The sequence below is a fragment of the Halteromyces radiatus genome (assembly GCF_025201355.1).
Source record: "Halteromyces radiatus strain CBS 162.75 chromosome Unknown BX664scaffold_1, whole genome shotgun sequence".
Taxonomy (NCBI): Eukaryota; Fungi; Mucoromycota; class Mucoromycetes; order Mucorales; family Cunninghamellaceae; genus Halteromyces; species Halteromyces radiatus.
In genome coordinates, this window is record NW_026251687.1 from 2,679,465 (window position 1) to 2,691,969 (window position 12,505).

The 12,505-nt window shown below is 33.8% G+C and overlaps 6 protein-coding genes across 6 annotated transcripts; 4 read left to right on the forward strand and 2 right to left on the reverse strand.

The window, feature by feature from the left end:
• Positions 1-9: 9 nt before the first annotated feature.
• Positions 10-1,998, reverse strand: BX664DRAFT_321433 (uncharacterized protein). The gene is made up of 4 exons (XM_051543293.1): positions 1,695-1,998; positions 1,564-1,599; positions 1,366-1,433; positions 10-1,233 (listed from the first exon to the last, which is right to left on the reverse strand). The coding sequence occupies exons 1-4, from the start codon at positions 1,891-1,893 to the stop codon at positions 232-234; spliced, it is 1,305 nt and encodes a 434-aa protein (XP_051405074.1). The 5' UTR covers positions 1,894-1,998; the 3' UTR covers positions 10-231.
• Positions 1,999-2,195: 197 nt separating this feature from the next.
• On the forward strand, positions 2,196-3,514 carry BX664DRAFT_321435 (PRELI-like family-domain-containing protein). Its single transcript, XM_051543294.1, has 5 exons — positions 2,196-2,335; positions 2,395-2,459; positions 2,547-2,653; positions 2,715-2,975; positions 3,060-3,514. Exons 1-5 carry the CDS (start codon positions 2,301-2,303, stop codon positions 3,147-3,149), a joined length of 558 nt encoding a protein of 185 aa, XP_051405075.1. The 5' UTR covers positions 2,196-2,300; the 3' UTR covers positions 3,150-3,514.
• A 392-nt stretch (positions 3,515-3,906) lies between these two features.
• BX664DRAFT_321440 (FK506-binding protein 2B) lies at positions 3,907-5,123 on the forward strand. The gene is made up of 5 exons (XM_051543295.1): positions 3,907-4,017; positions 4,132-4,183; positions 4,289-4,429; positions 4,553-4,753; positions 4,846-5,123. The coding sequence occupies exons 1-5, from the start codon at positions 3,930-3,932 to the stop codon at positions 4,991-4,993; spliced, it is 630 nt and encodes a 209-aa protein (XP_051405076.1). The 5' UTR covers positions 3,907-3,929; the 3' UTR covers positions 4,994-5,123.
• Positions 5,112-6,120, reverse strand: BX664DRAFT_289615 (thioredoxin-like protein). Its single transcript, XM_051541846.1, has 2 exons — positions 5,973-6,120; positions 5,112-5,905 (listed from the first exon to the last, which is right to left on the reverse strand). Exons 1-2 carry the CDS (start codon positions 6,094-6,096, stop codon positions 5,379-5,381), a joined length of 651 nt encoding a protein of 216 aa, XP_051405077.1. The 5' UTR covers positions 6,097-6,120; the 3' UTR covers positions 5,112-5,378.
• A 295-nt stretch (positions 6,121-6,415) lies between these two features.
• Positions 6,416-7,584, forward strand: BX664DRAFT_354912 (uncharacterized protein). The gene has a single exon (XM_051547771.1). The coding sequence runs from the start codon at positions 6,428-6,430 to the stop codon at positions 7,520-7,522; it is 1,095 nt and encodes a 364-aa protein (XP_051405078.1). The 5' UTR covers positions 6,416-6,427; the 3' UTR covers positions 7,523-7,584.
• A 2,363-nt stretch (positions 7,585-9,947) lies between these two features.
• Positions 9,948-10,778, forward strand: BX664DRAFT_321444 (P-type ATPase). Its single transcript, XM_051543296.1, has 3 exons — positions 9,948-10,188; positions 10,256-10,697; positions 10,756-10,778. The coding sequence occupies exons 1-3, from the start codon at positions 10,012-10,014 to the stop codon at positions 10,758-10,760; spliced, it is 624 nt and encodes a 207-aa protein (XP_051405079.1). The 5' UTR covers positions 9,948-10,011; the 3' UTR covers positions 10,761-10,778.
• Positions 10,779-12,505: the final 1,727 nt, after the last annotated feature.

Sequence of the window (12,505 nt, forward strand, 5' to 3'; positions counted from 1 at the left end):
TTGAATGATAAAAAAAAAAAAACTATACTATATATATATATATAAACATATTACTGAATGATGGAGTAGGGGATGAAAGATCATAGTGAAGCCATAAAAAAAAAAAAAGAGAAAAAAAATAGAGAGAGAGAGAGAGGAGGGATATGCTACTAGTTGTCGATGAAAATATATTTATATAAAAATGATGATGAGGAATGATAATAAGTAAAGGAAAATAATGGGGATACTAATCTACAGCTTTTGGTCGAAACATTGTAAGTATGATTCTACATCATGTTCAGTCAATACATATTTGCTTTCACAACAAGAAGCCTTGGCCTTGAGATCTTCACATAAAGCATCCAAATTGAAATCGGGACAGTTTTTGAGTTGTTCTTGGACTTCATAAGCTCGTACACCTTCTTGTTTAGCACGTTGTAAAGAGGCTTCCAAAGTCTCCTTTCGAATATGAGGCCGGGGTTCCACATCATGAGGCATATAAAATTGATCCAATAAGAAGGGAGCATGTTGTGCTTGTTGCTGTGTAAATCCAAATAAATCATCACCTCCAAATAAGGCAGGAAGTCCACTGTTATCCAATAAAAAGTCATCAGTACCGAATTCGTCAGATGTGGAAGGTTGTCGATAACCTGTAAATATATCGTTCTTGCCATGGAATAATTCTTTGAGATCATAAGATGGAGAAGTCGATGTATCCTTTCCGCCTGGTACCGCTAAAAAGTCAAAGTCTTGTGATGCAGCAATAGATCCAAAAGGTAAAAAGGCATTGGACGCATCTTGGAAACTGGTCGGTGTCTTAGTAGCCGGAGTATCGGAGTCATCTTCTTGTGCCAATGATAGAGGTGATTGTTCTGTACCACTGCTGCTGGAGCCCCCGGAAGCATCATCTTGGATATCATTTGTATTATTTTGGACATTGGATGTTGGTGATGATGTGGTTGTTGTTCTTGTTTTGTTGTTGTTTTGTTGCTGTTGTTGTTGATCAGAAAGAGGGAATTCAAAGGTGAATTTGGCGTCCTTCAGAGCATAATTTTCTTCTTGAAGTTTCTTTAGTTGTTCTTTAAGTTGATTATTTTCTTCAATCAAATCCTTATCCGTTTTTGATGTTAATTCTTCCAATTCTTTGATTCTTGCTTGTAGTTCTGATACATGTTTTTCTTTACGTTCACGGAATGCACGTTGCGCAGCACGATTTTGAGCCTTTCTTTTCTGTTTTGGATCTAATGGTTGATCCTATAATAACAATTGTAATGTTTAAAAAAAAAAAAAAGTAATAGTCATGTGAGATTAATGTCAATTTCATAAATCAAACAATAGCATATAATCCTATAGGATTATAATGAGGCTGTGTTTCCTAAAACTTACCACAGTGGAGGTCTTTTCCAATGGTTTTCGTCCAGGTCGTTTAGGAGTCGCCGCCTCAGGTATATCATCTAATTGGATAAAAAAAAAAAGAAAATAAAAAAAAAAAAAGAAACGTAAGCAACTACTACTTTTAGACTTATCCTATTTTTCACTGATCATCCTCCTTTTATATATATATATATATATATATATACTTACTCTCATCAGTACTATCAATAGATCTTTTGCTTATACCTGCGTGAGAAAAAAAAAAATAGGGTAAGATTTTTGCTTTCCCGAACAATAAAATCTGTTCCTATTTATTTTTTTTCTTATCTACTTTTTCTTACCATGTGGTTGTTGTTGTTGTTGTGATATAGAATTCTTATCATCTCCTAACTGAATACCAGAAGATAATAATAGTTGTTCTTGAACTTGTTGTAGTTGAGTATTGGAATGACTTGCTATGGCGGCATTAAGAAAGTCTAAAGTAGATTGGTTCAAGTTTAACTTGATATCATTACCAGTTGTTGAATTTGTAAAGGCCATGATAATAAAAAGGTCGTCAAGTTTTTTTTTTTAAAAAATAAATATATAAAGAAGAGATATCCAAAAAAAAAAAGAAATAAAAAGAAAAAGAAAGAGAATGATAAAAAAAAAAGAGCAAATGAGATTCAAATTATGCCTTGGATGACAAATGAAAAGTTTGGGACGGCTTTTTTTTTCTTTTTGATTCAAGTTGTTTTTTTTTTCATTCTCCACTCCACAACTTTCAACTGTAAATCAGTTTCTGGGGTTTTCTGTTTTCCCATTCCCGGTCAGGTCATATTTTTTTTTTTTTACCTACTCTTTTTTTTTCTTTTTATTTTTTTTTCTTTTTACTTTTTTTTTTATTATTTTTTGACGCTTGGGAACTCCAAAATATATCAATTAACCTATATTTTACTTATTATTCAATGGTCAAATTTTATCAACACAGTACGAATTACGAGTAAGTCATTTGGGAAAAAGATCTTATGTTTTTGATACTAATTATACTAAATAAAATAGGTATCCATGGCAAAGTGTCACCCTGGCCTTTTGGCTTAGATACCCAAATCCTTTTGCTTCTCATGGTAAGTTCATAAGAATATATATATATTTCATTCTTTTTTTTTTTTGTTTCTAATCATGGATTTCATTCTCTGTCCGTTTTAATATAGTACTTGCAGTTGATGTTTTAGATCGATATGTGGACGAACGTGGAGTACTAAAAACAACACGATTAGTATTGAAAAAAGGCAAAGCTCCTAAATGGTTTCCTCAAACAGTAAGTACAATATATATTCTTAGATCGAATATACTAATTATTTTACTTTTTTTTTTAATAGTTCCTCAAAAGTTCTGAAGCTTTTGTGATTGAAGAATCTGAAGTAAATCCTGAAACACAAACTATGGTAACTCGTACCAAGAATTTGAATCATGTACGAATTATGCAAATTGAAGAAACTCAAACATTTACAACTGGTGGGTCCAATGGCGACTGGACTTCTTGTAAAACAGAAGCTCGTATCATCTCTAAATTTGGTTGGGGAATGACTAGTCGAATCGAAGGATTTGGTCAATCAAGTTTTGCAGCAAATGCATCCAAGGTAATAAACAATAATAATATAGTATCATGTGATTATTTCTACTCACTGTTTTGATGATTATTTTTCTTACTATTTTTCTTTTAGGCTCGAAAAGGAATGCGTCATATTTTACAAATGATTCGAGAAAAACAAGCTGGTGGACGATTACCGTTATTTGCGACCAATGACCTTTAGTTTTGGATTCCAGATTCTGTCTATATTCTCATTTCTCTTTCTCTCCATTTGTATTCCCCATAATACTTCAATCATATATTCATATATTCTACCCCTCTCCCTCTTATCCACTTGGTTTTTGATTTTTATTAGTTTACTTGATAATGATGATGTCAAAGAAGTGAAGATTGCCCTTGGTTACTCTCTTTTCTCTTTACCCCCCCTTTTGGATAGTGTACAAAGTCAAAAAAACATCATCATCATTCCAAACATTCTCTCTCTTGTCTTTTTAGTTTTATTCTTATTTATTCAATTCTCTGTACAGTTTGTTATTCTTTCAAAATTCTATTAATAAAATAAAATAAAATAAAATAAAAGCATCATACCTTAAAATGGTTACTATTTCCTTCTATCATCATATAATGTCAATTGGCGTCATCCTTATGGATCATCAAGTTCTAAAAAAAAATACCTTAAATAATCTTTAATCTAGAATTGAATCTAACTAGTGTAGCACTTCACTCGAATAAACTTCATCCATCATGATTTATTATCTGTTAAGCATTAGACTTCAATCATCATCCCTTTATGCATATCTATTTCAAATAAAAGAGGGTAGTTGTGCTGCTACCGTTCATGCTGTGGGAATGGTCCCAAAACATGGGCATAGGGAAACGATTCAACAGCCGCCACCAATGGGAAGTCTCCACACTGGGAATGGCTTGACTCTTTAAAATGCCTTTTTCTTTTTTCTTTTCTTTTCTTTCTCGTTCTTTCACTTTTTCCTTGTTATTTGAAATAATGCGTGTGGTACCTCTTTTATTGGCAGGTTTTTTAGCATTGGTTAGTGCTGATGCTCCAAAACGTCCCATTACCTCTTTACAGATTGGTAAGAAGACGCGCTTTTTATTTTTTTTTCTTTTGGAAAGAATAATAATAATAAAAAAAAAGTACCACTAGATAAAATGACTAACTTCCTTTTTTTTCTTCTTGTTTGGTTTAGGTGTGAAGCATCGCGTTCCTGAAGAACAATGTACACAAAAGTCTCACGATGGGTAATGATAAGAAAAAAATTTTTTTTCCAAGTGAAAAAGCAAATAGTTGGTAAGCAAAACTCTTATTTTTTTTTTCTCTTCCTACGTTTTTGTTTCCCTTCTTAGTGACAAGCTCTCTATGCATTATACTGGTGCACTTTACGAAACAGGGGCCAAATTTGATAGTAGTTTGGATCGTAATCAACCTTTTGAATTCACCCTTGGTGTTGGTCAAGTAATTCAAGGTTGGGATCAAGGATTGAAGAAGTAAGTACTACTTATATATATATATGCATGTGTGTGTGTGTGTTTGCTTATAATGAAAAAAGGATCATTGATGTTTTTGGAAATAAAAAAAAAAGACTAATCAGAATTTTTCTGTATTTCTAGTATGTGCGTAGGTGAAAAACGTAAATTGTTTATTCCTCCTCATTTGGGTTATGGCGATCGTGGAGCTGGTAGTGCAATTCCCGGAGGCGCCACTTTAGTATTTGATGTGGAACTATTAGATGTCAAACCAGGCAATCGACGTGTTTTTGACAACACTGGAAAACTTACTGACAATGCCTTGACGACGGATCGGTTTGCCCAGTAAGCGAAAAAAGAAAAAGAAAAAAGTTGTTGGTATTGATTAAAATGAACATTTTTATTGATCCTTGCTCTCTCTATTTATTATTCGATAGATTCCAATCACCTTCCTTCATTATTTCCACTGGTATCATTGTCTCTTTGTTCGTAGCTATCTATTTATACTCAAGAAAATCCGAAGTGCCTGTCAAGAAACAAGCCAAGGAACCAACTAGCCCAAAACCCAAGCCTGCTACTGAATGAAGTTTTGGATAATAGTCAATTTATATATAGTTTAGCTCAGTTTACTTTGGAATTGATCATGAGTCATATGTTTGGAAAAGATAAAATAATAATAATAATAATAAAAAAAAGATGTGATCCTTTTACGATATACATAATGTTTTATTGAAATATATTCAAATCTATATATAAAACGACTGTTATTACTACTACTACTACTGCTACTACTACTACTGTTATATACAAGTATCAAATATATTGATGAATGGCATACTAGATAGACAAGGATTCGTAATTCATATAAAAAAAAAAACTAGAGTAACGAGGGGAAGATAAAGAATAAAAATAAAACGATCACTAATAAATAATACATACTAAATAGGGGAATAAAAGAATGGAAGAGAGATTAAAAAGGGGAAGAGGTTAAACGTAAATAGGGCTTGATAACACGGACATCCTTGAATACACGTTGAGCTTCAGCAGTAGAAAGATCAGGATGGACAATCACATCATCACCTCGTTTCCAATTGCCAGGAGTAGTAATACGGTGTTGATCGCCAAGTTGTAAAGAATCAACGACCCTTAAGATTTCATCAAAGTTACGACCAGTAGAGGCAGGATATGTCATGATCAAACGGACAGTTTTAGTAGGATCGATCACAAACACAGATCGTACAGTATATGGAATACCATCATTGTCTACATTGGTAGGATCTTGATTATCTAACATATCATATAAAGTAGAAACATTGCGGTCACCATCGGCAATGATTGGGAAGTCAAGTTTGACATTATTGATTTCGTTAATGTCTTTGATCCATTGGTCATGTTCAGAAAGGCCATTAGCAGATAAACCTATCACCTTGACTTTACGTGCTTCAAATTCGTCGTGTAAGGCTGCTACCAAACCTAGTTCAGTGGTACATACAGGTGCTATCATAAAAAAAAAAAAAAAAGAAAATTAGATTATGTGAAGCTCATGTTCATTCATTCAACTTACTGAAATCGGCAGGGTGAGAAAAAAGAATACCCCAATTGTCCCCAAGGTATTCATGGAATTTGATATCGCCTTTAGTAGAGTGAGCAGTAAAATCAGGTGCTAGTGAACCAAGTCGAATAGGCATTCTCTTTTTTTTTTTTTGTTATTGAAAAAAAAAAGGAAGAAAGGAAAAAAAAAAAAAAGGAAAAAAAATATCATTGACCCTTTTAAAAAGAAAAAAGGTTTTTTTTTTTTTTAGCTCTAGTTCCCGATCGCGCGAAAATTGAATGGTACGATGCTTTCAAAAAAACCAAAAGCGCGCGAAAGGGTGGTGCAACCATTCCATTCGTCAGCATTAGCGGATATTAAAAAAAATACAACAAAAAAAGAAAAAAAAAAAAAACAAAAAACAAAAAAAAACAAACCTGCAATCCTTCTTTCCTCTTTCCTTTTTTTTTTTTTTTCTGTATGTTTACATGATATGTTTAAAATCAAGATTAAATCAATGGAAAAATTCCTCTTTTCAACATTTATGTCTTGATCTTCGAAGTACGTTTGAATACAACCAACAACATCTTGTACCTTCTACTCATATTCCTTTGGAACAACTTCATAAAAGAATGGCTGAATTACCACCAAAACATATTCCGTTTGCTTTGGTGACTACAACAATAGTACAAAACAATTCATTTTTATCAACTGAATATAAAACTGGGGAACAATGGTTATTAGACCGAGGTTGGCAACCACGTATTATATTTCGACCCAACAGTGAACTTTGTTTCTGGCCCAAGGCTCGACTAGCAGGTTATGTGAATGAAAAGTATGAACAACAACAATCATGGATTATGTTTAGTCCTCATCCATTACTCAAGGATTATATGGATTTGATTGTCACTACGTTACAACAAAACAACAATATGGATGAACGGCGAAAAGTATTAGATATTGGATGTGGATCAGGTCGCGATCTAACTTGGCTATTACTACATCAACGCAAATGGTGTGCGACAGGCGTGGATTATCTTTCAGGGGCACGTGAACGATTTGAAACGATGACAACTTTGATCAAAGACAGGGTCCAGTTCATTAGAGCCAAAGTTCAAATAGATGGTACTTGGCAATACTTGGATATTATGGAGCAACACCAACATAATGAAAAGAAGGGTGATGGTGGAATGATGACATCTTTTGTTTCCAACAACAAGAACGAAAACTTCAACTCATATCATAAAGATCAGAAAACCAAAATGATGACGACAAGGATAGAAAGCGAACAACATCATCAACAACAACAACAATATGATCTAGTGATGACATTTCGATTTTTCATTCGGCCTGTGTTATGGACCTTACCATGCTTTGTAAAACCTGGAGGAATATTGATGATTTCTCATTTTGTGGATATTGGTGATTATCAACAACCTAAGAAGGAAAAACGACTACGAAAAGGTGAATTGAATGATTTTGCTCGAAGGATGGATTTGACTATATTGGTGGATAGATTAGATACAACAGAAGATGGAAATAGAACAATGCATTCAATGATTTTCCAGAAAAGAAAATCGTAGGGACTTAGTTATTTTTGACCACTTTTTATTATTTATATATACCTAATAAAACAAATGAAGATTCCTTTTTTTTTTTTTTTTATACATATGTATATATTTAGTTTTTGGTTTTTTCTTATTGTTCTTTAGAGATATCGGGCATGACTCGGATCGGTATTACAATCAAATATATAATGAGTTGGATGTATGTTTAGGTTATTGTTACTTGATTTGGTACATATATAATCTATATGACATGTTATTGAACACAGACTTTGCAGGAAAGGAAAACATGGATAAGAAAGGGATCAGTGGATAGATATGATTGGATGTTGAAGGATGGCTTAAATATTCAAGCTTGATTATCAGGAGATAGGTGAAAATAGGAGGATGACTGGTAAAATATAATTTATACAAATCCTCCTCTCCCCTTCCTCCCCCCCTTAAAGATGAATTGTCTTTTTGTTGATTATTCATATGGAAAGAAGAAAAAAAAAATAATATAGTTTATAGAGATATGATTAGTACTGTTTGTACCAAATATAGTAGGTGAACATGCCTCTTTTTTTTTATATTTATCTTTCTATTGATAAAGATAGATCATCATACTTCTTTTTTCTTTTTTTCTTCTTTTTATATATATAATTTTTTTCTTCTTCTATTCTTTTAGTGAATGGATGATATCCAATAATTAGCTATTTATAAACCTACGTCTATCAAAAATAGGTTGATGCTCTAAGTTTGGTGATTACAGGTCCGTCATTCATGCAGGTTTAAAAGTGCTTGTGATCAGCAATCAACAACCTACAAATGAGAAATATGCTTCTAGTGTTTCCATGAAAAAAATAGTCTCTTCCCCCAACTTTTTTTCTAAACAAGGTATTCTTTTTTTTTTCCATTTGATCCCCTGAGTTCGGATAATCGATCAAGTCAGTATATATATAAGATAATGAATCTTTATCATTGAAATATAATAATAATAATAATAATTGTAATAATAATGAAGATGATAAATTCAAATATGAATGACATATAAATGAATTTGTATTGAGATGATATTAGAAAGACGATAGTAATGATCATAAACATTAGAAAATATGATCTTGTGTTCAAGTATTACTAACTAAATGACAGATGATTTCTTATGATGATAGATATTTATTATTTATTTATCTGGTTAATAATAAATAATAAAAAAAAAAAGAGGAGAACGGGAAAATAATCAATTATGGTTCATGTTTACAAAAAAAAAAAGATGCATAAAAAAATGTAGTGGAACGATGTCATACTAATTCTATTTACTTGATTAGTCTATTTGGTATGAACCAGGTAAAAAAAGAAAAAAAAAAGAAAGAAAAGAAAAGAAATTTCTTTTTCCAATTAGTGTCAAACTAATGATTTATTAGTTAATTGAATAAAAAGGACAAAAGGAAATCATGTTAATAACTTGAAAAATCCATTGACGATGGTGGCGTACTCTCAAAAGGGATGAATCATAGAATGAAAAGAAAGATTGATCGGTCAATTTAACGGATCAAACAAGGAGTGTGTATGTGTGTATTAGAATAACTTTTTTTATTTTATTTTTATTTTTAATAACGTTATCTCTAGTTATCCTCCTTTTTTTAGAGTATAATTCGATAGAAGTTCTTGCTTGCAGTTCGCTTTTAGCCCCATTTGGAAATATTTCAAATCCCGTCTCATATATAAAAAACCACACTCCTTACTTTCCAATCTCTTTCTTCTTTCTTTTTTTTTTTTTTTTCTTTTTTCTTTCTTTCTTTCCTTTGTCCTTTTCTTTATCCATATTGAAATCTTTCTGAAAAGAATTATTATTATTATTATTCCTTTCCTTTTTGTATATATTTCTATATAGCTAGTTCACTTCTTGTTATATAATAGACGTGTGTGTGTATCCCTTATATTTTATTTGTCTTCATACACCCCCAACTCCCCTTTTATACAACTTCTTCTTTTTTTTTTTTTGTTCTCGGACCCCTTTATTATTTCTTTCATTATTCTCGACCTCATTCACTTCTTTTCTTGCAATCTCGATCTTCTTGGACAATGACGGAAAAAGTTGGAAACCTTCAATCTCTTACTGTAGAGGAATTATATGACAAGGACAAATTTGATTTATCTACTATGGAACCTGGTGATGTCTTTGAACTATTACAGTAATAAATATAATCTCCTTTTTTATTTATTTATTTATTTATTTTTCTTAATATATTGATTGTTCTTTTTTTTTTTCTAGGACTACAAACAATGGTTTAACAACAGATGAAGCATTACGACGAATTGAAAAATTTGGACCTAACCGATTAGAACAAAAAACAATCAATCCTTTCTGGCAATTTTTGGGTTTTATGTGGAATCCTTTATCTTGGGTAATGGAAGCTGCTGCTCTTGTATCTATTGCTTTATCAAATGGTGATAATCGACCTCCTGATTATCCTGATTTTATTGGTATTGTCCTTTTATTATTGGCAAATGCTACCATCGGTTTTATGGAAGAACGTCAAGCTGGAAATGCTGTCAAGGCTTTAATGGAATCTTTAGCTCCTGAATGCAAAGTCAAACGTGATGGTCAATGGAAAACAATGGAAGCCGCTGAATTGGTGCCTGGTGATATTATTTCTATCAAATTGGGTGATGTGATTCCTGCAGATGGTCGTCTTATTGCTGTGAGTTATAAATGGAAATGTGTAACATGAATCCAGAACTGACTTTTTTTTTTTTTTTTTTTTTTAGGCACATGGACAAGTTTCTATTGACCAAGCTGCTTTGACCGGTGAATCTTTACCAGTTGGAAAAGAATCAGGTGATGAAATCTTTTCTGGATCTACTGTAAAACAAGGAGAAGCTGAAGCTATTATCATTGGTACTGGATTAAATACCTTCTTTGGTCGTGCTGCCAAGTTGGTCGGTGAAGCAGGAGAAGAAGAAGGTCATTTACAAACTATTTTGGCCAAAATTGGGAACTTTTGTCTTGTTACCATTGGAATCTTTTTGGTGATTGAAATCATTGTTATGTATGCTGGTTTCCATTATGCTTATCGTCGTGGTATTGACAACGTTTTGGTATTACTTATTGGTGGTATCCCTATTGCTATGCCTACTGTTCTTTCAGTCACACTTGCCATTGGTGCCAAACAGCTTGCTGAACACAAAGCTATTGTTACCCGTATTACTGCTATTGAAGAAATGGCTGCTGTTACTATCCTTTGTTCGGACAAGACTGGTACACTTACTTTGAATAAGTTGATTGTGGATAAACCAACCATCAAAACCTATGCCGAATTCAATGGTGATGAAATTATTCAATTATCTGCTTTTGCTTGTCGTACGGAAAATCAAGATGCTATCGACTTTTGTATCACGAATTCTTTGCCTGATCCTGCAATGGCCCGTGCTGGTATTGAAGAATTGGAATTCAAGCCTTTTAATCCTGTGGTTAAGCGTACTGAAATCACTTATCTTCGCCAATCTGATGGTATCACTTGCCGTGTCACCAAGGGTATGTCTCATACTATTTTGGACCTTTGCTCAAGAGACAAAACGGATGAACAAATTAAGGCATTGAATGATGATGTGGATGAATTTGCTCGTCGTGGATTGCGCGCTCTTGCTGTAGCTGTAGATGAAGTCCCAAATGGTCAAGTGGATGGTGAAGGAAAAGGTTTTCGTTTGATTGGTTTACTTCCTATTTACGACCCCCCTCGTTCTGATACCAAGGAAACTATTGATAGATCTATTGCTTTGGGTGTTCAAGTCAAGATGATTACTGGTGATCAACTAGCTATTGGCAAGGAAACGGGTCGCCGCCTTGGTATGGGTGACAACATGTTCTTATCCAAAACACTCAAGGAAGGTCCTCCTCCAGGTTCTGGTTATGCTGATATCGATCAAATGGTGTTACAATGCGATGGATTTGCTGGTGTTTATCCTGAACACAAGTACGAAATTGTGGAACGATTACAAGCAATGGGCCACATGACTGCAATGACGGGTGATGGTGTCAACGATGCTCCTGCTCTTTCCAAAGCTAATGTTGGTATCGCTGTTGCTGATGCTTCCGATGCTGCACGATCTGCTGCTGATATTGTATTAACGGAACCTGGTTTGTCTGTGATTGTGGAAGCTATTATTGGATCACGCCAGATTTTTCAACGTATGCGCAACTACTCGATTTATACTTGCTCTGTTACCGTTCGCGTAGTGGTAGGCTTCTCCATTCTATGCTGGGCTTTTGAACATGATTTCCCTCCTTTCCTTGTCTTGATTATTGCCATTCTGAATGATGGAACTATTATGACCATTTCTACTGATCGTGTCAAGCCTTCTCCTTATCCTGATACGTGGAATCTCCGGGAAATTTTCTCTTATGCTATAGTATATGGTCTCTACCTCACATTATCTACAGTGGTGTTCTTTGCTGTGGCCTTCAAAACTGATTTTTTCAAGAATCACTTTGGTGTAGAACGATTTGATGATCCCAACGAACCTTTGTACCACTCCATTGTGTACCTTCAAGTATCGACAATCTCTCAAGCTTTGATTTTCGTGACACGATCTCGTGGCATGTGGTTTACTGAACGCCCTTCGATGATGTTGATGTGTGCCTTTGTTGTGGCTCAACTTCTGGCGACTTTTATTTCCGTATATGCTGATTGGGAATTTACACAGGTACGTGGCTGTGGCTGGACATGGGCTGCATGTGTGTGGGTATGGAACGTGATCTGGTTTATTCCTATGGACTTGATCAAGTTTGGTATGAGACACTTCTTTGAACCAACAACCAATACTTTACAAGAAAAACATGTACCCTTAGCTGGTGGTCACTCTCGTCGTGCTTCTGCCATTTCTGCTACTTCATCTGCTCGTTACTATGCCAATCGCACTCGATCTTTGAAATCTTTGGAACGTCCTCAAAACTTTGGAAAACGTTTACTTGGTATGAACAAACGTATGAGTACTGATGTCAAGGAAATGCGTCGATTC